Below are 27170 nucleotides of genomic sequence, written 5' to 3'. Positions count from 1 at the left end.
CATAAAAGTCTACTCAGCACATAAAACCAGCAGTTATGGGTACTGAATGATGCTACAGGGCAAGAGTTCACAAAGCTACTGCTGTTAGTGAGGCAACACCACAACCAGATTTACTGCAATGGCCAAAGCAGACTGCAAGACAGAGATTACTATTGTACGCAGAAGGCAGGAGTGTTTAATAACTAGAAAAAGTCTATTAGCAGTCAATCAGGAGGCAGAAGCAGCAACTAAGCTTGCAGGGAATGGCATAAGGACTAGCAAAACGGCAAATCAGGACAGGGTTATCTCCAACTGTTCTGACTATAGGAGACTATACTGCAGGTAAGGGTTCATGACAATTTCTCAACATTTTATAGATGTCATGTTACAGAAAGCCAGAGCTAACAGCCCAGGAGTGCCTGCTACAGCTGCGGCACTGATACCCAGTGCAGGGGCACACATGTGAAGAAATGAGAGGAAGGGGTAGAAGAGAAATAGAATCACTCACTACAAAGCCTTGACACTGCAGCAGTTTCCAGCCACTTACATATATTTAAACTCTAGGATAAATGTCAGGTTAAGCCAATGTTGCAGTTAACACAGAACTGTGAATAAAACAAGTTGCCCCAGATAGTTTTAGTCAAATATATTAGAAAATTTTTCATTCCTCTTTCAGTGAGACATGAAGGCACCGAGTGTCTTTCAGCCTTTACTCAATTGTATCTTTCTCCTGCTCTCTCCCAGATGACTCTCCTATAGAAAGATGACTGAAGGCAGTTTCCAAGACATGGAACCCCAGAACTGAACCAGAGAAGATGACTGCTTCGGTGCCTTGTCACCTGCAATCTGTATTTATAAAGCAGTGTCCTTTAAATTAGGATTAAAAAAAACCAAACAAACAACAAAGGTCCTCTAAAAGCAGCAGGAAAGAACAAGCAATAAAGGGCTTTCTAAAAGCTCCTTTTCCCAAATGTAGCATTTAGGATCCATAATGGAGCACGAAAGTATGCTCCATTATTCCTCTGTCTTAAGAGCCAAAGGTTTTCCAAACAGTGTTTCCAGTGTAGGAAGGGAGGGGAAGTTCAGATACCAAATTCTCAGGAAGAGCAAGGCTGCAATTTGAAAATGTGACCTTAAAAAGCTCCTGTTGCTAAATCCCTCTCAACAATAAATCCCTAATCATATTCTAATCCCTTTCTACCCCCTTAAAGAAAACATGCTTGTAATCCACAGTTTTGTTTTGTACAAGTTATTTGTACTTTGGGCTGAAACACCACAGTGGATATAAAATAAGTATCACTTTACACACTAAAGAACTTGAAAGGATGTGCTTCCGACTCCTTACCAGAGTGGTAAGGCCAAGCACAGAATTCCAGCTGGTACCAGTACATTCAGCTTTTACTGTCCCCTTAGCAGATCTTTGCTGGTAAGAAAGGTAAACTCCCTAGTCTAGGGGAATACCCCGTATTACTCCAACCCTAAAAGACCCTTCTGGATGCAGTCTCCTTCCTAAAGGATCAGCTACTTACTGAGCTATTTAGTGCTAAAGCCATCTACCTGCTACATCTTTTAAGCATTACTTTAGCATTAAGACCAAAAATTGAAGTAATCCACTTTCCACTTCAATCATTTAAAGCCATAAACATGCAGGAACATGACTACTTGGTTATCCAAAAAGCTTTTAAGGACACTTGGGGCATGTGGTAAAGGTTAATTTCTGTGTTCTCAAAGGGCTGAACAACGAGCAGGATCAAGAGGAATTCCCTGGTGTGCGCTTAGACAAGCTGCTAGCCACATGACAGTCAGAGCAAGAAGAGACAGGGCCTCAAGCACTTGTCACTTCAATGGGTTGATGACTGCCTGGGAAAACCCTTTGAGTCTCCTTCCTGACACATTAAGTCCTCTTGCTTCTCATCTCCAAACCTTCGCCTTGATTTCCAGAAGAACAATTTTAACAGTGTTTCTAAACAGACATCCTACAACCACTCCACACTTCAAGCTTTTAACAAGAGAAGCTGGTAGCGAAGCAGGCAACCAGAGCTTAACCCACCTGAAACCCTAGCTTAGACAGTCTGGAGAAACCTTTATGTCTGTTAGGCTGAGACACAACCAGTTTGGCATTCAGCTCAGACCACATAGAACTCCCCATGGCGCCAAGACAATTAAATCAAAACCCAAGGTGCTAACCAATTCAAGATACTGTTGGGGAGGAAAACAGCAAACAACTTGGACTAATTTCTATCAGTGACAAAAAGAACAAGACACAGTTAAGACAGCTTTCACAAGCGAAGCCCTGCTTATCCTGTGTGGTAGGCAGGGCAGGTCCTGGCAGTACCCCAGGACAAAACTGAAGCCACAGCCAAAAAGCAAGCAGGTTTTTATTGTTTCAGAGCACAGGTGCGTGGAGAGGGAAGAGAGCACATGGCTGTTATGCGTGAAATAAGGGTTTTCAAATGCACATAGCATTCTAAAAATCCTAGACAATAAGATGGAACTTCCTTCTCACTAAGCAAATCTCATAACACTTTGATTATACTTTTATGTCCAAGAGTAACATACTTAAAATGAATGACAAAGAGGGCCTTAGAAAGTTTCTAAGCAAACACATAAGCAAACATCACAGAACACAAGGTTTTCCCCTTTCCCTGTCCTACGTTGCATAAATTTGCTGACAAATTTAATCCAGAGGGGAAAAACCACTCTGTTGAAAAGGCAATGCCATTTGCATTAAAAGGGAAAAAGCTCCACGAATCATAAGAGACAACAGAAACAGGAGAACTTACTAAACCAATTCCACACTTCAGACTGTTCAGGGTGGACTGTAACATGTTACCTACATTTCCAACTAGGACAAGAGAGTGGAAGTAAGATGAAAGTTAGAACTGGAGTGAACTTCAGAATATAGTGTAAATAATTGTAACACTATGGAAAGTTCTTGTATTGAAGTTGTAGTAATTAGAATGGGATCTTCCTTGCTTTAGCAATGCCTTCAAGTCATGCATTTGTTCTTACTCTTTAGTTGGGTTTTTTGTTATTGTTGTTAAATATCTATTCTAATGGTAAGTCAGCAGATCAACCTACGGGACACTGCAGCCTTTCAGAGACCAGGCACCATACAGTACCTAACTTGGAAATCTAAAGTGCCATTGGAAAAACATTCGCAAAACATTCTCTCTTAAGGAGGCAACACACTGCCAACCAGCTGAGTAGCAACATCTTCTCTGTGTAAGAGCCAAGATCTAAACAGGAACCCGAGATGACATTGCCTCTTCAACCCCTTCCTCTCATAAATGCCCAGTTTCCACATGTTGGACACTCTGCATGCACAAGCAGGTTTTTTTGCCTAAAGTCTGACTCTTGAGCTATAGCCTGTTGGTCCAGAATTCGCCTCTAGTTGCAGGCAACATGGTATTTTTGAAGTTATGCTGATATTGCATCCCCATTGCAAACACTCCATCTTACACTGTACGGGAAAAGGAAGGCAGAACAGAAAAAAAACCCCAGAGCCCTCACTTGCAGTAAGCCATCATGGATATTCTGTACCCTGATGCATGAAATCCAACACCCCTTACACTCACTTAATTCACTATAATAAAATAGCTCAGTGAAACCATGAAGTTGTGCAAGTCATTTAAAATATCACGCAATTTATTTTCATTGAATACATAAGATAAAGGGCAGTAAATACCAACTTCTACCCATATACACAAGACAAACCAGTACTTAATGTAGCGCATATCATTATCATTATGCAGCTCTAAATGCCCCAGACAATGCTCAGGAATGTTTTCTTCCTCTTTCCAAGGAGGACAAAGACAGAGCCTCTTTAATAGCAGGTTTACAAGTGCAAATACTGGTGAAGTATCTTTCCAAGTGGTGGCAATTAGCAGTATCATAGTGGAGAAACCTAGATAGGCATGCCTTCTTTCTTCAGCCACCGGATGTCTGGAAATCCCAGGCAAGTAGCTAGTACACATAAGCAGATCAACTGCGTTTTGAAGTGCTGTGCCTGCACAGCACATACTGTGAAAAACAGCATGCAGGCCTGTCAAGGTTTCTTGCATATATGTGACCTGACCATATAGCACACGGACGTGCTTGTGCTGGAAGAATATGGCAGTCTTAACAATAAATAAGAAAAAGTAGTGCTATTAATAATATACTTAAGAAGACAGTAGTATTAAGCTTGCATCCACACTTCTGCAGGTCTACGCTTCTACCACACAACTACTATTGTACTTGTCATAAACAACAGACAAGCTTTTTGCCCTGATTTGCAACGCATCTGCACGGACAAAGTAATGTCATTTCAACCTTAGGAACCAGACCTGTTCATAGATGTGTGTACTGAATCTGGTAACAGGAAAAGCAATTTCATGCAGTAGCATCAGAAGGACCCGGAAGCTGCTCTTTATTCTTCCACCTTCCACGCTTTAATGCTCTTGGGTTCCAGACCCAACAATAAAGATACTGTGCTAACGGATGGAGTAACTGTAATCCCAGCTCCTGGAAACTATTTTGGGAAAAATTTCCACTTTGATTAGGGAAAAAAAAAAATCAAAATAAAAAAATAAACAAATCTTAGGGGCTTCAGAGCTCTGAGCTGACCTGCTAACACTTCAGTGTGTGCATTTCTCTATCCTCCACAAGTTACTTAAATCAACAGCTAATGGTTCAGAGACTGCGGAGAGGGCAACTCTGGGAGGGTAAGCAGCATGAACAGCTCAAGCAGCTGGAGAGGTATTAGTTCAATTTATTATGCTATTCTTCAGCACTTGCCAACGTGTCAAGAACACAGACAGCACTTAGAGCCAATTCTCTTTCTTCTCTAACAGAATAACCTGCCTGATGGATCAAACCTCATCTGGTAATATATTGATGGGATCCCGTATAGCAGACTAGGCATACAACAAATCTGAGCCATGTGAAATGACAACTGAATGACAAGTTGCACACCTAAATTATCCGTAGCTTCTGTCAAAGCAGGAGACAGCATCATGAATATCAAGCAAATGATCAATTCTATTTGCTGCTGCAGGATTGCCAAAGCGTGACTTCCCTCCCAGCTAAGCTCAGCACTGTCACCTTGCTGGAGCTACTGTAGGAACATGTATTCTGACCTTTTCATGGCAGATCAGGACCTTGAAAGGAGGATGAGAGTGTGCTGGGGTGAAAGGAGTAAGCAAATGTAGTTAGGTATTCTCACGGTCCCTGGAAGATGGAGTACATTTACAAGTTCACAAGCAGCACTTAGTCGAACAAAAGAACAAAAAAGAAACTTCAGGAGGACAGGGATGGACCTCAAAGGTCTTGGTATAGTTGCAGGTGTTATACTTGGAGAGGTGAGAATGGACAAGAGGCAGACAAAGAACAAATTACAGGCTTGCAAACAATGGGCTACATACAGCAGGACTGTAGACAAGGATGTGGTCTATTATAGTGCCCAGAAAAGCACCACACTTCCTGGTGTGATGCTATTGCATGGAAGAAAAAATTACATTCTTGAGTGTATTTGTCATCGGATGCAGGACAGAAGGTGACTATTCTGTTTTGTTTGCCTGACAACTTGCCAGTTGGAACAGTCACCCAAATTTGAATGTTTCTTTTGGAAGGGAGCAAGTTAATCAAGGAGAGTCTGCACTATTCTGCAGGTCAGGTGGGTTTGGATTGGTTGATTGTGAGTTTTTTTGGTTGTTGGGTTTTGGGTTTTTTTCCTTCAAGTGGATGGGTTGATCCGCTGGCATAGCGCTGATCTCTTCCAAATAGCTGTCTGAAACATGATGTGCTTATAGAGAAGACAGGAACTTTTAAACCCAGAATGAGAAAAAATAAAAGCCACCAAAAAGCCCTCTTATTTTGTAGGCTGGATAACAGGAAAAGACACAGTAATTGCCGGAGTGGTAAGATGTTGGGATACTATACAACCATTGCCACAGCCTTCAGACAACACAAGTTCAGGTCCTCTCCATTGCTACATTTCTATAATTTAAAAGATCTCCAAGAAGGTAAAATAAGAAGGCAAATGACAAACCTGCAATTTCTTTTCTGTGTGAAGGAGAGTATGATTCCTATGGCAGTGGGAAAGAGACGTACAGCACAACACTGAAGCAAGCTTTTAACATGCTCCTCTCCTGCTTCCATGTCAGGATCCTTTCTGAACCACCTGCCCAACACCTAGCATGTCAGAGGGCAGTGACAGCACAGCGAAAGGGTACTGAGCATTCCCTTCCATGCCGCAGAGCATACAGTTTGCTGACAAGGATGAAAACAGCCTCATCGGTTCACAAAACACAAATAGGGGATGGCCTCATTGGCATTCACTTGACTGATGAGGCAAGCTCATTGCACCCATTTAACTGTCCCAGTTTCTCAGCATACCATGTTAAATCAGGAAGACCTGACTGCGAACAAAAGGACACGTTCCATTTCAAATCTCGTTGTGTTAAACATTGCTTCCTCTCTGCAAATAAATGGGAGCATTAAGTCACGTTCCCCTGGAATTCCTGCGAGTCTATGAAGCAGAGTTAGGTACTGCTGTATTTGCAACAGGTGCAACTGGAGTTAAGTAGGTTGGTCTTTGTTTCTTAGAACCTTGCTCACCTTCCTGGAGAGGAGGAAATACCACTCTAGGTAAATATAATTTATATAATAATCTAGAAGCTAGTAGTTACTTTAATATTGCCCAGCACAGTTGGTAGCCTTAACTACTAGTCAACTTTAATGCAACAGCTTGTACAACCATATTTTTGATAGAAATCCTCAGTATTTATGGAGCAATAACTATATGAGCTATACTTAACTGAAATTTCTTAAGCTTACTAAAGGCAATAGGAGCCCAGGTATTTGCTGCTCTCATGTAAGATGAAAGCACCCTATAACAACTTACGTAAAAGAAGTTTTTCTAAGGAGAAAAAGTACTCTGAGTAGAAGCCAAGAATATTTTTGAAGTGAAATCTGAAAGCTAGACTCTTTTGGATGAAAGGCAGGGGGGACGGCAGGCAGCAGGGGCTCACATGGGCAGGAAAACCTTGAATACCCAGATGTGGGGAACCATCCAGAAATTCCAGTTTTCGCAGGTTGAATCTTCAGGACAAACTTTCCCCTCCCTGCCAGCATACACTGACAGATCACGAGAAAGCCAACCTATTGCGTTTGGTTTTGCAGCCAGGTCACTTGACTCTTCTTCGTGAGACAGCATGAAATCTGCCCTGTAATTAAACATGAAGATAATCCTAGACTGTAAATTCAAGCCTTTTTTGTTTAGATGTACAGAAGAAGATGCCATCTAAATTACATGCCTATCTCAGTTTCCTTAACCAAAGCCTGGTATATCTTCTGTCAGCATATAATAAATGCATAGCTGGCATCTGCGTGAAAAGCTGAGAAGCACCCATGGCTGTAATTCAGTTCTTTATCTCCGGTCAAGCAATAATGCTCTGGGTGCCAGAAGATCATGAAGATTTCATGCAGGTGTGGCAAGTGCACGTGATGCTGCACCTCTGACAGCGCTGGTTCCCAAATGCCTCAGCCTCAGTCAGACTTCCAACATTCCCCATCCCTGGTCAGCTCTGTACAGTTAACATGAGTTGCTCAGTGAAACAGTGAAACCAAGCAAGTATGCTTCCCAGAGAAAAAAAATCTTTCTCCACCCGCCAAAGCTCCCCCCAGCTCTTTCCTAACAAGCAAACTGCACCATTCTGTCTCAAGCGAGAAATAAGCTGGGGGGAGAGGGAGAGACAGAGGCCTTTCTAAAATGTTAAAATTCAAATCTTTTTAACAGGTAAAGTTACGTTGGGACAGCGCTATGTTCTGGCAAGACATAAAGCAATGCAGTTTAAGACTGAAAGGCCCCAGGATATTGCCCTTAAACAAAGCTCCATACACTCAGGGAGCCCAGATGTTTTTCCTGCAAAACACTTGGTCTCACTTTCCACGAGGGACATAGGAATGGTTTACTCTGAACAGAGACAACGTTAGGAAGCAGCAGGAGGGTGTATGGTGTTCTGTTGAAATACAGTAACATTCACTTTAAAGACTCTCTGATGCTGTATAATGCTCTATTAGCATTGTCAGAATATCTGTGTACAAGCAGCAGTAAGTTCTTTAAAGGAGGAACACAGAGCACAGAAGCAGCCAGTGACAGCAGGCTCAGCACAACACTGCTGTTTAGATGAGCCATTTGTCCTCAACGGACGGATGTTAGGATAGATTTAGGAACACAGACTCCAGGAACAAATGTCCTTTGCACCTACAGGATAAATACAGAGGGAAGCTACAGGCCACTGGATCAAACTCCTTCATACACAGACTTTTATCATGACAGCTGTTGCATTAATTAAACGTAACGAAGTTGTGCGACTGAGGCTTTACACATGAAAAAGCTTAAAGAAAGCCCCAAAACCAGTCCTCAAGAATAAGCTTTATCTCAAGAAGACACTCAGAGTGCAGAACAAATTAGATAATCTTTTGGGATCTTCCATCAGAAACATCAGCATGGGGCCAAGTGCAGATAATAGAGGTTTAAGATCTCAAGTTTTATTATAATTTCAGAGTCTTTTAAACAATTTAACATCTCCAATATTCATGTGAGTCAGCTAAATTAATATGACCCTTCTGCAATCCTCATAAGGGAAAAAGAAAAATTAGTATCTTACTGACTTTATCAAGAACACAAACACCATTTCGTACCTCTGCTTGGCTTTCTCATGTGGCAACAACAGGCACACAACAATTCATGTAAAAGCGGAACTCCACAATACCAAGTTGCAACAAACAGGGGCAGGGTCTGAAGGTATGAATAACCTAAATAAAAGCTGTAACAGCCTCAGAGCTTCCCCTGAATCCACGCACCAATACTGGTGCCTTTTATTCCAATGCTTACGCAGAGGCACAGGCTCTGGAGACCAATGTGCATGGAAAACCCAGAGGCATTCCAAAAAGTCAGAAGTCTGACAGATGCTCACCTGGAGACCAGGCAACAAAACAGTCTGTCGATACACAGCTCTCTACACTTTCAATAGAGCCTGCATGAACAGTACTAGTGCAAGGTACAATGATTGTTGTTCCGAGGTGGAAGAAAAGCACATTATACTGGAGCAGGGTGAGCTGTGGGAATACAAGGTGAGTTTACAATTTACTCTCTTTTAGTATTATGCCCAGAGAATTTAATGGGACCAAGAACAACTGTTGGAGAAATGTTAACAACTGTACTCTTCCCAGATGGAGACGTTACAGAATACAGAGCAGTATTTTCATAGATGTGAAAAGGAAAACACTCAAGGATGTTCAAAGGCATGGAATAATTTCCATGCAAGGATCAAGTTCCTAAGCTAGTTAGGAACTCAGTTTGGAAGAAAATTAACTGAGGCTAGGACATAAGAGCATACAGATTCATGAGTTACATGAATAGGGTGGACAAGGGACACACGCTCATTGCTCTACCGACAGAATAACTACAGGGCATCACTACTCTGAACAAGAATAAAGGTTTTCAAATGGTGCTATAGCAAGTTTTGTAGATAACTTTCCAAATAACCTGCAGGTTATCTAGGACAGCCTTTGTTAAAGCATACTGTGGATGCTGGAGTTCACATGGTTTCAAGGGGAGACTGGACAAGTTCACAGAAATCCATTTAGTAACTCATTATATAGGAACTTTCAATACCTCAGCAGCCCAGGGGAAAGCAATGGTGCATATCTCTGAAATACTCTTCCTCAGGCCAACACCAAAGGTGTACTATTAGGCTACAGGGGCTTTCCGCCTGACCTACAAGGCCAGCCATGTTCTTATAGAAAGAAGTCAAAGTGCAGGAGGAACATGAACTCCATTTAATTAAGGATAAATGGCCTTGTGTAACTTGTTACACTGCTCAGTAATGATGTATGTTCATTCTGCATTCTAGATATCAATCCATTTGTCAGAGGGATTTATTGATTCGATATCCCATCCTTGTGTCTTACCTGTTCCATAATCAGCCTCCTTCATTTTACCTCATGGACTTTGGCGAAATGTACCACATGGCATTTGCGAACTTTATAAGTGGGATGATATGATGTGATCACCTCTGACAGCTTAATAACCCATTCTACATCCACTACACTACAGTGCCCACACTTCCCAGTAAGGTGACTTCAAACAGTATGCAACAAGTACTATTTACTCCCAGATAAAGGTAGGTCAGTGCAAGTCCTGGAATGTCACGTAAGCACAAAGAGATTGTTCTTCAGAAGTGACAGAGTGTACAGGAAAAGTGACTGGAAGGATCAGCAAAATAGGGCTTCCGAGATGAAACTTTTCACAGGCCCTTCTCCACAGATGCCTGATGGCAAACAAATATGCACCAGTGACTCCCGAAGTGTACCCAAGGCACAGCGGGTGCAGAAAATGTGTCAGTTTTTAACACGGAAAGCTACTCTCTCCCACACTGACATCACTGGGTGTCGATTATGCAAATCCACCCACCAATTCACACCGCATACTTTGCGCACCAGGAACCTTCTATAACCACTTACCTCTACAAAAAGTTAAGCAAGCTAAGCTTTCACAATTGAAGTGTATTCAGCTAGACATTAAAGAATTACTTCAGCTCCCACAAAGAACTCTGAAGTCTAGATCCTACAGTACAGACTCCGAAGTCCTCTACTGGGCTACACAGGCTAAATTCAGGGACAGCAGTGCAAATGTGAGATTCTTAAATCTCTACTTCTTCAGGTAATAGGCAGCTCGTAGATCTCCTCTATGTATCTGCAAAATGGTGATCTCTTGGCAGAACCAAGCAGGTCTAGACCCATTTCAGCAGCCTACTCAAGATTCATCAACTGGGTGTCCACCCCCTTGCAACCCCAGAGGACTCTCTCCCACATTCACCTCACACAGAGTCTGAAACAACCACAGCAAACACAGACATTTTCATGCAAAATCAAGAGATGAAAAGGCGATGATAGTGATGCCTCTCAGTCTTACTCAATAGCTAGAGCACTTGCTCCTGAAAGTGGGACAGAGAAGTGCGGGCACAATAACACTCTCCCGAACAGGGCAATTCCGTACTCCCTTCTCAAAGCTAGCAGGCAGCCACAGACCATGTGTAGGAGTGTCGGCACCTCTTCCATTGAGCCTATATAGTAAGTAGCTAAATACAAGTCCTTAGTCATCAAGCAACAGTTTTTCTTGCTTACTCAATTAGAAGATGACAGTCCCACATGTTAATTCTTAAACTAAGGATTTTTACTTTGAAAGCTGATAGTATCAGGTGCTCACCAGTCACAGCTGAGCACACGGCTCCTGCTCATGCTCTCTCAAAAATAAGAGCAGATGCAGAGAAGGCAGGTGATTTTTTTCCCCACTGTGCAATAGCAACTAGAATCAGAAACAAAATCTGGATCTGAATGGATGAGCAATATGGAGCTATTCAATACGGTTAGCTGTTACACTGAGCTATGCCTTGTTTCCAGCCTCACATAGTAACAATTTTCTCCCTTTTCTAAGGGAAAGGATCCCATACACTGCTTAGTAAAACCACAGATTTCAGTTGCTTCTGCCAAGAGCTGTACTTCTCAGCTCACAGGCTAAATGCTACCTAATTCTGAAACCAGGCTTCAAAGCAAGCATGCAACACAGCTAAAATACATTACTTTACATGGTATGCAGTGTGGTTCAGTGATCTTAGGCAGCAGTGCCTTCCTTCAAGGTCAATTGAGTGATTATGGGATTTACAGCACACATAAAGCTCTTTGGACACAGAGTGCCAAACAAGAACACCACCAGTGCGTGAATCTTCAGTGGTCATCAAGAAGTCTTACTCTCAAGAAGTCCTGACGTACCACAGCTCTTTTTCCATGCCAGAGGAAGACGTCCATGTGGGCCGAGGGAGGGGGAGGCACAGGAAGGCTTATCTCCCCCTCTGCCCTTTAAGAAGGCTAAGGAATTCTTTAAGTAGTGACTAACATAACAGTTAACACCCTTGATTTCTCTGCAGCAGCTAACATCCCAGAACAAACAGCCCCCAGAAATGCTTACTCAGCTCATGTAGTAAATCAGGTTTTCACAAAATCGTGAGCTCTGTCTCTTATAACTTCAGTCATCTGTGAAATACTCTTTAAATTTACTACTAATAGAATCCTCCGCCTTCCTTTTGCAACCATGAATGGTAATTATCACATTTGGCAAGTTTCCTTATATTTCTGTTTTGCACCAGAGTATATATCTCCTGGTACAAGTAGACTGCAATTGGTACTTACTTACGAGAAAAGGGTAAGATTTTTTTCCTGACTAAATCTATACTTATCCATAAGCTAAGAGTATTTTAATTAATTATGAGCACTTAAGGATATGAAAAGATATTCTTATTTCAGTCCAGTTACAGCAATCTGCCATGAAGAACTTGGAGATAAAACTGCTATGTGTAGTTAGAAGATACACAGTCAAAAATAAATTAGGAAGATCTGGGAACAATTATTATTAATTTTTTGTATTTAGAATAAATTCCTATCGCAACACTTGCATCTCTAGGCTGGCTTATCAGAAACTTGCTTATTTTAATGATAGAATCTGTTCACAGACAGCTAAAAGTATGGCTGAAGACTTGCACGCTGTCTCCAAGTGTTTTTGTTTGGGTTTTTTTTTCCAGCATTCATGTATATTCAACATCAAACAGGCATGGAAGACTTGTCTAACCACTCAATGCCTAGCACACACTAGCACAGTATTAACAACACTGGGCAGGGAAAAACCTTTTGAGTCATCAGTTCCAGTTCCCCACTCCTACAGGCAGGAGCATTAAATTGTGTCCTTGTCAAACTTTATCTTAAGGGATGATAAGTCTTGGAACAGTCTCATAATAAAACCACATGAACAGGGGAAAAAAAAAAATAAAAAAAAAAATCTAAAGTTACCTACCTACAAAAAACCCACCACACACACTTAACTGCTCTAATGTTCAAAATTCTCTTAAACCACAAGTTCTGCTTAAAGCAGTTCCTCCTCCTCTCTGGCATTTAAACTCCTTTTATACAGGTGAAGGAAGAGCTAGCTTGTTTAATTCTACCACACCAAACTTGCCAAGCACTCTCTTATCATGAGGTGGCTTTCTGCCTCTAGTCATCCAAAAACCCATCTCTAGGTTCTGCTTTGAATTTCTCTCTGCTGGACACACACGATAAGTATGCAAGGAAAGATCTCAACAGCACCTTCTGTTACTGCTTGCCATTCAAGAAACCCTATGCATTGAAGATAACATAGACAAGAGAGACCACCATCCATATCCTCCTAGCATATATAGTGAGGGACCTTCTTCCCTCTACCCCTCTGAGTTTAACTACTACAATGGGACCTTATTACCATCAGTCCTCCAATCCCTTCATATGGTGGCCCTCTGTAACAATAATACCGCCCCCCCCAATCAACAGCATGGCATTAGCACATTTCATGAGCATGCTTTGCTTCCTGACCACAAGCCATTAATAAAAGTATTAAAGAAAAATTAAAAAAAAAAAAAAAGGTGCCTCTGGGTATTATTCACTTGTATTTTCTCTTTAGCACTAGAAGCTGACTGCATTTACTGCAATCCTCTCTACACAGTTTTACACACATGCACATAAGCATTGGGAGTTCTTGTGTGACACTGCATCAAATGCTCTACTGACTTCATTTCTTGTGAAACTAAGTTTTTTCTTCAAGAGGAAACAAAACAAACCCTCCACCTTCAATAAAGTAACAGAGAATGCTGCTAGGTCAGATCAAATTAACAGGCCTATAAACCAGAGATCATGTTTCCTTCTCTTTCGCTAAGTACTGTTCATTAGCCCGCAGCCATGCTGTTCTAGACACAATTCATTAGACTGGCTTGTTTTGCAAAAGTATATAATTCTGCTGGAACACTATCTATCCAATGAGTCAAACAGAAATAAGCTAGTAACATGCATCTAGGAAAAATGCAGAGAGCACAGACACTCCAGAAATGAGAAGATAATGAGAAGACGCAAGGCTGAGCAAATGAGTTTGACTGTTTCACTTCTTCCCACGTAACACAGCAAGATTTGGACAAGATGACATCTCTTGCATTTCCTTACATAGTAATTCACCAGCTGTGAAGCCCAAGGAACGTCTGTACAGAAAATATAGAAATTATGTATCTGAACTGTTGATGAGCTCCCTCCCAGCCATAACCCCTCACGAACTGGGCACAAGTCACATATTTATAGCTTACCTCAGAGAGATCTCATTATTTTGTACCTGTTACACATGGCAGAATGCCTGCATTAAATTACAGATTAACACTTGCCTATATTAACAAATATATTTATTTCAGAATTATTTTCTGGACCACTACTAAAATTTGAACACTGTAAACATGCATCAGATCCAACTAATTGTGATTACATGTTGCCACAGAATCTGCAATACGGTCGGCTTTCTAGCACTTCACTTTGGTACGCAATTAAAACACAAAATCACTAACATTCAGTGTTAATGGGCTTACTCTCTGTTTACTGTGAAAGAACGTATTACATGAATTACAATCTGTAAGCTTTGTGTGTGCATGCATAGTTTTTGCTAAGTTTCATTTAAAGGTTTAACTTAGTAGTTTTGAGAGCTGTCAAAATATTGCTGTCATCTTAATCTTTACTTGTAAAGAACTGATGACCAGTATGTCAAACTTAATCCACAGCAGCATGAAGACTGCCAAGCAACATCATGTTTACTTATGCCATGCAGACAAGACACATGCAAACAAGCGTAGGTAATAAATATTTAGTACCCATGTCAAACACCCATCAGAAACTAAAACTGCTTCACTGTGTCCCAAGAGTTCATGCCACCATTCCTCACACATGCCAAAGGCTGTTGTCTCATTTGTCCTGAGCACAGTTCTGCCTCTGGAGCGACAGCTTTACATCCTCTCCCTCTGCTCCCTGCAAATTGACAGGAATCCTATTTAGCTGTATTAAGACCAAATGAGCTGGCCTGGGAAGGATCCAAATCCAGACTCAGTCTGAAGCGGTGTGTTTTATTAAAATAACCTCTGCAAAATTCCTCCTTTCTGTATAAAGTGAGGTGGCAGCTAGCCCTACGGAACAGTAGGTTAAAAAACCAAAGTGCTTATATTGTGCAAACTATTGACACAGTCTTGTCCATGAATCCCAGCTAGTAGGTCACGTCTTAGAAACCATTAGAGTACACCCGTCCTTCCCCAGCAGAAGGTGGTTTACACCATCCACCTTGGCTATTCGCTGGCTACTCAGCCAAGAAACAAACAAAAATCACCACCTAGGAGGGAATATGAACATGGCTATGCCAGGTAAAAGGATGAACGCAGCTGTATGTTTTCCAAGAGGTGAAAGAGTTTTTCCACGCCTATCCATGGCTTCCAGTATGACTTAGTCCTAAACCAGGATTTCAGATTATTCCGACCAGGATATTTTGAGAAAGCATTCTGCAATTAACAAATGGCTAATAAAGCAGAGAGAGATTATTCACACAAAACCTTTTATATCCATGCTTTGTGAACCATGTATTTGCTCTCTCAGTTGCAGAAGGGTCCTTTCTGTATGTATTTTTATATGCAGTAATAAATCACCTCCTGCTGATGAAATGCACCTGAAGATTTAGCAGTTCTTAAAAGGATTGAGCACCTTTTTTTTTTCACTAGGTTTACAAAAACTGCCATGTTAAATTAACCTAAGCACTCCTTTTGGGGGTGTAAGTTAACCTAACTACAATGTTATGGTGGTAAAACATCAATTGCTTATTACCCTGAAGATAAGCTTGTTTACTCTTATTTCACAGGGTGTAGCTAATACTCACATAAGTCCTTCACTGCACTGCATTTTAAGAAATATTGCCTCTATTGAAAATAGATAGCAACAACAACCTGTTCTGATTATGCTCTTCAGAGTTCAAAAGTGGGTTTGCTCCAATGACGGCTCAGAGCTTTGTATCAGGCAGTTGGTTGCCCAAGGGAATTATAGTTTCTAACTGACAGAGTTGTAGCAGACTTTAAAACAAAACAAGCGAAAGGACCCACTAGAAGATCGGGGGGGGGGGGGGGGGGGAGGGAGGAGTGGTGTGTGTCAAGAAAAAGGAGGGATGAAAGACAGCCAAGTTTTTAAATTATAAAAAAACCACAACAAACCCAATCCTCCTCCCCCACCCCCCCCCAAAAAAAAAAAACAACCAAAAAAACCCACACACAAACAGACAGAAGAAACAGGGTTTTGATAACAGCTGGTAAAGAGCACCGTGGAGAACTGCATTAACAGTCCCCGGCATGTAGTTTTTAAATCATCAAGCAAAGGGGGAAAAAAGTTTCTCCTGCGTTTACAGCCACATCCACGTTTCCTGTGCATAAATACTAAATGGAAGCCAGAGCAGTTTTGCCATCTCTCGTTAAGCGGGAGCGTGTTAAAAGCTGTTCTTCCACGAGCGGCTCGGGAGCTCTTGCATGCTCCCATCAAGGCGCACCGCACTAGCCGGAGCCATGCACCGCTCGCCCTCTCCAGCACAGCTCCCAGCTCCTTCCCGCTCTCCCCGCGGGGCGCTGGGAGGGGAAGGGGAGGCGCGGCGCGGCGGGGCCCGCCAGCCCACCCGAGGCGCCGCCGTCCTGCCAGCGGCCCGGCGCCTGCCCGTTACAGCTCGGCGCCTTATGCGAGCCGCTCCAGCTGCTCCTCCCGCCTAAAGCAGCCGAAAGCTTGGCTGGTTCTGCAGCGGCCGCGGGAAACGCGGGGAGTGCCCGCAGCTCCCTCCTCGGACCGCGGAGAACTTCTGCCAGCCCAAAAGCCCCATCCCGGTACCGGGAGCTCGGGGGCTTAGACTCAGCCCTTCCCAGGGGAGGCGGCAGGACCCCGGCGAAAGCGCCCCGGCCCCAGGGGGTGACCGCCCCGCCGGGCGCCCAGGCTGGGGCAGCCCCTGACGGCCCTCCCGTACCCCGCTTACCGGCTTCGGCATTTTGAAGGCTGCTGGTGCTTCTAGTCCCGAGCCAAACGTTCATGCAGCGGCTGTCTCGCCGCAGACCGAGCGCCTCGTGAGGAGGAGGGTGACGAAGGAGCCGCTCTGGGCCACAGCGGCAGCACAGCCCACGAGTGCGGCGCCAGCCGCCCGGCGGCGGTTAAGTACGCAGGTGGGGCCGTGGCGGTGACTCACCGCCGCTGGCCATTACGCGCCGCTCCCCCCGGCGCTTTCTGAGCGCGGCACCGGCCTCGCCCAGCCGCCAGGCACCCCCCGCCGGCCTCGCCTCGATGCCCCCGGGGCGCAGGGGGAACCCGGGTCCGGAGCGTTCAGTCCCCGTAGGGTGAGAGGCGGGCGCCCGCGAACCGTCGGCAACAGGTGCCGGGGGGCGGCGCCGCGCCGGTAGGCGCCGGGCACAGCCGAGCGGCGGCGGGGCTGTTCGCCCTCCAACGTCTTTTCTCTCTGTGGCCCCGGAGGGCGACCCTCACCCGTGGCGCCGAGCCCCGCCGCCTGCACACCGCAACATGGCCGCCGAGGCGAGCCCCGCCGCCACGCCCGCACCTGCCGCAGCTGGGGCCAGCGGGCAGCGGCCCGGTGGGGACGGCGTTTCCCAGTCCGGCGGAGGGCTCGGGGAAGGAGAGGGGAGAGCTGCCATGTGTGGGCTTGCCGACGGCCCTGCCGCCCCGGGAACCGGGCGTGAGTTAGTGGGGGCACTGGTGCTAGGCTGTAAGAGTCGCTGTGTTTCCTGAGGTGCAAAGGCGGGAGATAGGACTACTAAGCAAAACACAGGATTGCGTTGTGTATTAAAGCACGTTTTCAGCCATTGAAGCAAGAGAAGAACGTTTGACAATCCATGAAAAGAGTATACTTCAGTTGGCCCTGATTCTTCATCGATACGAAAAAAGATCATGCAAGTAGACTAACAATTTATAGGCACACAAAGGTGACGGTCTGTGTCTCTGCCCCTTGTTCCTTCTCCCTCCTCCTCCATGAATGCGCTCCCGCAGATGAAGTCTCCGCCAGCTCCGCAGGAGCTGCTGGCCTCCCATATCTCCTCGCCTGGCTGGTCGCAAGAGCACATTGTATTTACATAGTCATGGGCAACGGGCGGTGGGGGACCGCTCTTCCGCTGTGCCGGCAATGCCATGTAGTAGAGCTGTAAGATTAAGTAAATCGCACAGCCTGTACCCGAGCTGCTGCCTGCAACATCCCCATTTCAAGCAGCGTCTGGCTGTTTGGTCAGAAAAGGCATAGGACAAAGCGAAAAACAACCCACTCAATGGGAAATATATAGGGCAGAAGAGAGCCTGGGAAATGTTCAAGGGATGGTAACAAAAAGGACAGCCCTAGCAATATAGGTCCTGCTTTGGAGGAGAGCCAAATGGTGTCTTCCCTCTCAGAGTCCACTTGGCAGCCATTGGTAGTGCCACATTAAAATAAAAGAGTCATTACTGTGTCAGGTCTGTGAGAGAAAGGGGAGGGGAGCTGTGGCAGGGGCTCAGACAATTCACAGTTGTATTCCTTTCCTGTTGCATGATCCTCAGGGATTAGGGGAGGCTTTACCATCAAAACAGAGCCATGGGGGTGGCAGCTTGCAACAGCAGGTGAGAAGAAATAGTCTGAGCTGAATACCTTCCAAGAGAAGGGCTGTGGGATCAAACATCTTTGGGAAACAGATTTGGCCTCCATTTTCAGATGAAACAATTCCACTAAGATTTACTTGGGTCCGGTTAATTTAACAAAATATGATTTGTGAGAAGACTTTCTACGCTCCTCTGTTAAGCAAGAGGTTTATGCTGGGATTCATGTGTTGTCCAGTAGGATGGTGCTGGAGAAGGACCAGACCAGGTTATCATGGTGTTTTCAGTAGGCTGCTAAGCACAAGGAACAACTGTTCCAGGTAAAGAGTGCTGTAAGAACCCAGCTTTTGCACCTCTCACTCAGAACCCTAGGTGGTGGTTGTAGATTTATTTTTTTTTGGGGGGTGGGGGTGGAAAAGGATAGAGATATTTTCATTCCTTAGTCTTAAAATCCAGATTTTGGCTGTGATTGGGGGGGGCGGGGGGGGGGGGCAGAACAAGTATGTGTGTCTGCATAACCTAGAAACAGGGTATTGCACATATCGAATAGGAAGCCCATTTCCATCCTGGGAGATTTCCATTCCCCAAATCCTTTCCTGTCCATAGCTCGACATGGACTCAGAGACCATCACCCTGGGGATCCATGCTGGAGCAATTCCATGCCAAAGTGATGCCTCACTTAATAGATTATAATTTCTTCAGTGTCTTGAATCAGTCAGGTAAGTGTTTGTTTGCACGTTAGTTATATATTCAAGCTTAAGCCCCCTGATTTTATGGTTTTTTACACTTACCATTTGCTGCTTCCTAACCATACAGACCTAGAGCCAAAAGGAATTTAGGTAACTAATAATTAAGTGTGGCAACATACAATCTTTAGGTTCCTGTTTGCCACGGCACATAACCTTGGTGTGCCATGCTGCCACAATCACCTGCAATGCATGGGGAAAGGTTGATACCTCAATGGTATCCATACCTCCCAGCTTACTCAGCACTGCTCCACCCAAAACCAACCACCATGAACATACTCAGCTTACAGAGGAAGAATTGTCTTCTGTGGAAGGAACCAGAACAACTGCCAGCTTGGAGTACACATTAGAGAGCCTTTGCCTCCTGCTGGGGCTTTTGCCTTCTGCTAGGTGTGTTTTCAAACCCTGTTGCCTGCAGAGCATGGTGCCTTATTAAACTCTCAGCTAGGTGTCTTTGTGATAGTACCAAACTCTCTTCTACAGTTGGGTCCCTGAGGTCCTTCCTCTGTATTTCTCTCCTCACCTCCCCTCCAAAGGATGGGAAGGTATATAATGCCAGCCCCTCTTCCCTTTTATACGGAAGCCTACTCATGCTTTGCAGATGCCAACCAATCTGGCTCCCGTTTCCTCCAGAGGTGGGGTGAAACCCCTCAGTTCTCTGGTTTTCTTGGGACTGTCCCGAGAGTCAGCATATTGAATTTTTGGAGCATGGGCACCATGTAAAGTACTGATGAGCATCATCTAAGAATGTTTACAGACTGAATCCCTTTTGGAGTCTGGGTGAAGCAATATTGGAGCAGGCATGAAACAGATGCAAAGCCCTCATCAAGACAGCCTGAGGCAGAAATACAAATATGAAAAAAAGCAGATACAAATGTAGAAGCTGGGGAAATCGAAAAACCTATGGAACTTAGTTACTTCAAGATTTAGGCATTAGCGAAGCAAGAGAGAGCTTTTATAGCCACCCTAATTACAGTATCTTCAGTCAGACCTCACAACTAAGCATAAGACCTAAATAAAAATGAAGCCTTTAAGTTACAGGATTGACATCTGCTCTGATCCAGCACTTATTCTTAACTTGCTTTATTAAGAGGATAACATTACTAACAATTTACGGGAATTACTGAGGCAGAGGAGGTGATGAAAGGATCTCAATTGCTCATCAGGTCAGTAGCAGAACCCAGTTTTTGTTTTCTTCTCTCTAACAGTTCCTGTACCTCACTGACCCCTGACCAAACTGTTTCATCCTCATCAAGCCTGCCATTCCTGTTTCAAAGAGAAGACCCATTTAGTTTTCCTGTTCTACTTTAATAACATTGCAACTTGATGTAAAACATTTATGAATTCCAAGTCCTATAGTTATAAAGTGGTTTTTGCTTAACAGGCTTGGTGCCAGACAATTTTTAGGCAACAGAAAACTTCCTAAGCCAGACTATCCTGGAACTGGGAAACATGGAATCTTGTGCCCTAAAAACATCGTGCAAAATCAATAGTCTCAACAAGAGACAGACCTGAACTCCCTGTTTCTCCATATAGAAAGCTTCATCCAGGTTTGGCAATAGCTGGAAGAGTTTTGCAGCATATCTGCTGGTTTGTTTGCAGTTTTACTCTGCCAACTCTGTCTTCTTGACAACTGACAGACTGCATTTGGTATAGCAGTTAAAAGAAAGGACATTCAGTATAGTATGAAAGGATACAACGTTCTTAGCTGTGTTGTATAGATTGAACGAGATTTGCCCTTATCTAGGACAGTCAAGAGGGTGATTTTCTTTATCAACTGGAAGAGCTGTAGGAGGAAAAATAACCATACAGTATTATTGACAATAGCTTCTTTTTCATTGTGCATGACTGAATAGGCAGCTTATTCCCCATTGCAGCTTCTGAAATTTTGGCATCATAATTCCTGAAATGTCAGACTGCAGGAAGCGTGGCCAAGGACCTGGAGAGTTCTAGTTCTGTCTGCACTGAGAGCTGCTTCCCCCCTACCCACACTGAGCTTTATTGAAAACCCGATGAATTCAGGTCACAGTGGACCAGCATCTATTGACAAAGCGCTGTTGACATTCTCTGTGTTTCTTTTGAAGGGAATATATGAGGTAAAAGACTGCAAAGCTTGTGCCTCGTTTTTGGTTGTTCCTAAATGAGAAGCTGCTGCCAAGTTTAGTTAATGTTATTTTCCAGTAAGCATGAGTTCCCACAAGGTTTTTTTTTGTGTAACAAATGGTTAGGTGGGTTCAGGCCTAGAAATAAACCTCATTAAATGACCCAGTGGTTACATGCTGGACAACCTTTATCTTTGCATTCATTTTATTTTCCAGCTGCACCCCCCCCAAGTATTCCTTGGGATTACCTGACCCTCCGATTGATCGTCACGGAGCCCTATGGGGACATGCTAGGTTGTGAAGAAATGTATATATATATTTAAATGAAGGATTATTTTAAAATGCGGTAAGAAGGAAAAAGAAGGAGACAAGACTTCAGGCTTTTATCTGGTTTGTTCTTACCTTCTATGAAAGGACAGAAAAAATTAAAGAAGATTATGAACATCTTTCTTCTCCTCAGCAAAAGTTCTGGACAGTCCCAAGGCCAGTTTACAGACAGTTCCCATGAAAGCTGTCTTAGTAACAACTCCAGTAACACATTCTTCACTCTTCTTCCACAGTGAACTTCCACAGGGAGTAATGCAAAGTGTGCAATAAAATCTTCTGAAACAAAACGTAATTTGGTATTTACATTTTGAGTACACTGAGACTGAGAAATTATTCACAATGGATGGGGAAGCCAAGACATAGTGATAGGTAAAATATAGATAAATACTACTGAAAGTAAAGGCAGGTTTAAACATGCATGTAATCGGGAAAGGAAAATCTATGGTAATCATCTCTGTAACTGAAATCCACAATGAATTATTGATCTTACCAAGAAAAATAAACAAACAGAAAAAGCACAGAGAGTTTTCTGAATCTATTGAATGAGAAGGATCATGTTACAAAGCATTGTTTAAAAATGCATAAAACAACAAATGAAGTTTGTGACATACTGAATTTGTGGAGATTATACCACATGTGTAAATCCAGCCACGTTTGTCCAAGACTCAAAGCAAATGGAAACTAGGGGCAACGCAGCTTTTACGTCTCAAAATGAAATACTGATCTTAACGTGTTTGATAAGAAAGGAAAGAGGAAGGGAGTTCCCCTGGTTAAGTAATCTCTATTCCACCTTGATATCTTCCTTTGTGCTTTTTTTTATTTGGAATCTGATTAAAAGCAGAGCTGAGTGCCAGGTACTGCAAATACCCCCTGCACATCTGAACTCAAAAAGAGGGGACCGGCTCTTTTTGTTTTGTTTTTGTTTGTTGGTTTGTTGGGTTTCTTTTTTTAACATCAAACTAGAGATGTAAAGAGTGTTGACAAAAACAGCAGGTCAGATAATGTTAGCTAACTTAGCACATGTGCTAAATCAAGCACAGATGTGTATTTAGAGCAGGTGTGAGTAGTAAGGAAGGTGGCGGCAAAATGAGTGTCCACTGGTTGATAGAGGGAAAAATAATTCATCGGTCTATGTACAGGAGATTGTTTAGTCCAAGTTGTTTTATAATTATATATACTGCTGACATGTGTATTGTTCTCACTGTGGCTGAAAGAGTTCAAAAATATAAATAATCAGCCATTTCAACTAAGAATGCCAAAATTTGGAATTTCAGGGATAAGAGTGCAGAGTTCAATGCACAACTAATGGACATAGAGTACGCTTTCTTTTCCTGTGATATGATGTTGACTCACACCTTTTAAGATCAGAAGGACCATGTTGTTTGACTTTCAGCACAAACTAAGCTGTTGAGTTTCACCTCAAATCAAGCCTGTAACTTTAGAAAAGCCTTATACTGCAGTCTCAAGACTGAATGACAGTGATTCTACCTCCTGCCCAGTTCTCCCCACAGCCAAGTGCTCTGTCAGTGTAAGTTGTGTCATTCTCATTGACTGGCAGTTTTCTCTCTCATTTTAAAGGTCTTTTCCAACCTAGTTGATTCTGTGATTCAGTTTCAGAAGATGCATTATCTGTAATGCAATTTGCAGTTAAATACTCAGCCATGATAAAACATCTAGCATGGCTCTTGCCTCAGCTAAATAATCATAGAATTATAGAATAGTTAGGGCTGGAAAGGACCTTAAGATCATCTAGTTCCAACCCCCCTGCCATGGGCAGGGACACCTCGCACTAAACTATGTTGTCCAAGGCTCTGTCCAACCTGGGCTTGAACACCAGGGATGGAGCATTCACAACTTCCTTGGGCAACCCATTCCAGTGCCTCACCGCCCTCACTGTAAAGAACTTCTTCCTTATATCTAATGTAAACTTCCCCTGTTTAAGTTTGAAGCCATTACCCCTTGTCCTACCACTACAGTCCCTAATGAAGAGTCCCTCCCCAGCATCCTTGTAGGCCCCCTTCAGATACTGGAAGGCCGCTCTGAGGTCTCCACTCAGCCTTCTCTTCTCCAGGCTGAACAGCCCCAACTTTCTCAGCCTGTTTCTTCCTACAGGAGGTGCTCCAGCCCCCTTATCATTCTCGTGGCCCTCCTCTGGACTCGCTCCAACAGCTCCATGTCCTTTTTATGTTGAGGACACCAGAACTGTACGCAGTACTCCAAGTGAGGTCTCACAAGAGCAGAGTAGAGGGGCAGGATCACCTCCTTCGACCTGCTGGTCACGCTTCTTTTGATGCAGCCCAGGATACGGTTGGCTTTCTGGGCTGCAAGCGCACACTGCCGGTTCATGTTAAGTTTCTTATCAACCAACACCCCCAAGTCCTTCTCTGCAGGGCTGCTCTGAATCTCTTCTCTGTCCAACCTGTAGCAGTGCCTGGGATTGCCCCGACCCAGGTGTAGGACCTTGCACTTGGCTTGGTTAAACTTCATGAGGTTGGCATCGGCCCACCTCACAAGCGTGTCAAGGTCCCTCTGGATGGCATCCCTTCCCTCCAGCGTACCAACCGAACCACACAGCTTGGTGTTGTCAGCAAACTTGCTGAGGGCGCACTCAATCCCACTGTCCATGTCGCCGACAAAGATGTTGAACAGGACCGGTCCCAACACCGATCCCTGAGGGACACCACTCGTTACAGGTTTCCAACTGGACATCGAGCCATTTACCACAACTCTTTGCGTGCGGCCATCGAGCCAGTTCTTTATCCACCGAGTGGTCCATCTATCAAATTGGTGTCTCTCCAATTTAGAGACAAGGATGTCGTGCAGGACAGTGTCGAACGCTTTGCACAAGTCCAGGTAGATGATGTCAACTGCTCTGCCCCTGTCCATCAGTTCTGTAATATAATATCAGTAATATAAGCTGTGCATTACTGTGCAGTTTGGTGCTAGTTATCAAAAGGCCATTTTCTCCTATTTTTCCCTAATTGACACAGGAAGAATTTCTGGATGCAGAGGTTACTAGGTAAAGTTCAGAAGGTCCCAAATATTGCTTCAGCCTATTTTTCCGCTCAGGATTGTCTCTGTCAGATTATCTTCCCATATTTTGCCTAGCTTCATTTAAGTGCTTTATGCAACAAAGTCTCTCCCCCTTTGAACATTAGAAATCAGGTTTATGTTGTAGTGTGAGGCTAGTTATCCTTAAAAGCTGCATTCAATAGCAAGAGAAACAGAAAGTATTGGGGCTGCTGTTTATTACTGGTCTGTACCTAAGCTTTCCTGCTCTGCATCACTTTCTTCTGCTGTAGACAAGAATGTTTCCAAGCGCCATTAGGAGCTAAAGTTATTTCTGCTCCACTCAGGCTGCAGCTGCCCAACAGCAGCACACGCTGCATAGGGAACTCCCAGTGCTGGATTAGGAGAGAATATACAATGGAGACTTCTGTCACAGATAAAGGAGGGTAATTTTGACCTTAGTATATCATGAGTAAGACGCTAAACTGGAGTCTGAAGTACAAGAATCCACCTATCTCTTGGGAAATCCTCTGTTTGCCCTGTGATAACACAATAATGCTGAAAACAGGCGGGCACTGATAAAGACGTAAGACCAAGTACAAGGCAGGTATAAGCAGGGTGACATTGCTAAACAAAGCAGAACACTACCCACTTTCACCAGACCTGAATTTTAACTCTGATATTTTGCAAGGGCTTACATGGAACTGTACCTCGATTAAATATTCATTCATGAGAAAAAGCTATTTGGGTTTCATAGCAAACAGCTCATACACAATTTACAAATGGCTACATATATCCTTAATTAGTTTTCAACAACCCCGCTAAACACTGAGGGCAAACTAAATCCATTTTATGTCAAGGCTGCAGATACACAGTCACTTTATCTAATCCGCCCCAGCAGCCTTAAAGCCAGTAACTCTAAAACAAAGAGGATACCAAACCAAGTAAGTTCTGTGAGGCCTTGCTGGAGGAGAAGGGGATCAAGTTGATTACTGCTCACCTGTCACACTGAGGCATGCAGGCAACCTGAAACAAAGGGAGTTTTCAGTGCTTCCCAGTGACACACCTAGTTTGTGAAGTAATTACCTCTGACGCATGACACAAAAGATAAACACCAAGGCTTGTAGCATGTTGGCTAGCAACTACTCAAAACACTTTGGAAAATATCATTATGCTACCATTAAAATTGCAGGTGAATTTCACCTGTTTGCAGCAGGTAGCTCAGGACCTAGGTACTAATTGAGCACCACTTCAGCCTTCAAAATAGATCTGAAGTGCTGCCTCAGATGTAACCAGGTTTTCACACAGACTTGATTTGCTCCTAGGCAGAACAGGGCTCAGCTCACTGTTTCACTTACTTCATCTATCTTTTGAAGATAGCATGATGAATTATTTGGTCTCTTTTAATAAAAGACAAATGTAAGATGAGGAGGGAAAATCTGTAACATGTAACCTTATGATCACCTTCTGTGCCATGGGTTCATCTGCATGACCTCTCGGCAATTGCTAGCAATGCCTTTTGAGCTGGGTTTGTCAGTCCGCTGTTCTGTTTTGACCTTCAAGTGCTTACAGTGTGGGAGGAGAAGGGTGAGGTGCTGCTGGACTCCAGAAGCAGGGTGTTGTGTCCCTTCACCTGGTATCAGTTGAGGGTGAGGATCTGGTGACTCCAGAACTAGTGGTTCATGAGCTAATTGTTCAGTATGTTTAATTATCCTGGAGCGGTGAAAAACATTGTCGTTGCAGCAACCAGACATGAAGTAGAGTTTCTGTATCCAAGAAGTTTGTCTGTTTTCCCTAACTATGTCATTTGGCCTTGCAGACTTTGCTTTGCTTTAGCACAAACATATATCCATTAGAGACTTTCATAGGCTTGCCTATGAATTATTTGGATTATCTCCAAAGCCAGACCCAGCTCGATCCTAGATCTGAGAGAGAACGGAAGCAGGAGGATTGGAAACGCCTTGTAGACATGAGTGAACCATATTGTCCCTAAGGTGTGTTACACTGTTACGTGTGGCATTTTCCTATGAGAAAGTGGGTTGCCTGTGTTGTTCTCCCTGACTGTGGTCTGCCTGCCAGGGCAGATGTAGAATGAGGTGCCAGTACGTCAGCTATGGCCTTATTTTGCAGAGTTCAGTTTTAAGGAGAAATGCTGTCAGCACTTGGGATGTTGTTGCAATAGGGGCTTCAAAGTAGGCCATACCAAGTAACATGGCCTGCTTTTGACATAGCTTGTTGAAGCTAGTCACCCCAGGAACGGCCTCAGTTCAGAGTGTCTGAGGCTCCGAGCCTGGGACCATGAGTGGCTTCTTGCTGACTGTCTGTGGAGAAACTGGTCATTAAGGCTGGTTTGCAAGAGCCTGCAAGAAGGGCTCAGCCCGCTCCAGGCCAGGCCTGTGGGGCAGTTTCCCTGTCCTGCCCTCCATGGCTGCTCTGCCAGGCAGGACAGCAACACCAAGTGGGAAAACAGTCCTGGCTGCTGACC

At 43.9% G+C, this 27170-nt stretch overlaps 1 protein-coding gene across 1 annotated transcript in view; it reads right to left on the bottom strand.

The window, feature by feature from the left end:
• Window positions 1–17488, bottom strand: part of EZR (ezrin) — a 36217-nt gene extending 18729 nt beyond the window's left edge. The window contains exon 1 of the mRNA XM_030498976.1: window positions 16910–17488. Within this exon, the coding sequence (XP_030354836.1) occupies window positions 16910–16921 (12 nt within the window). The 5' untranslated portion in view covers window positions 16922–17488. The remainder of the gene's footprint in view (window positions 1–16909) is intronic.
• Between the last annotated feature and the right edge of the window lie 9682 nt (window positions 17489–27170).

Source organism: Strigops habroptila, chromosome 10 (genome assembly GCF_004027225.2).
Source record: "Strigops habroptila isolate Jane chromosome 10, bStrHab1.2.pri, whole genome shotgun sequence".
Lineage (NCBI taxonomy): Eukaryota > Metazoa > Chordata > Aves > Psittaciformes > Psittacidae > Strigops > Strigops habroptila.
The sequence above is the reverse complement of the archived record's forward strand: the minus strand, read 5'-3'. Positions and strand labels throughout refer to the sequence as shown.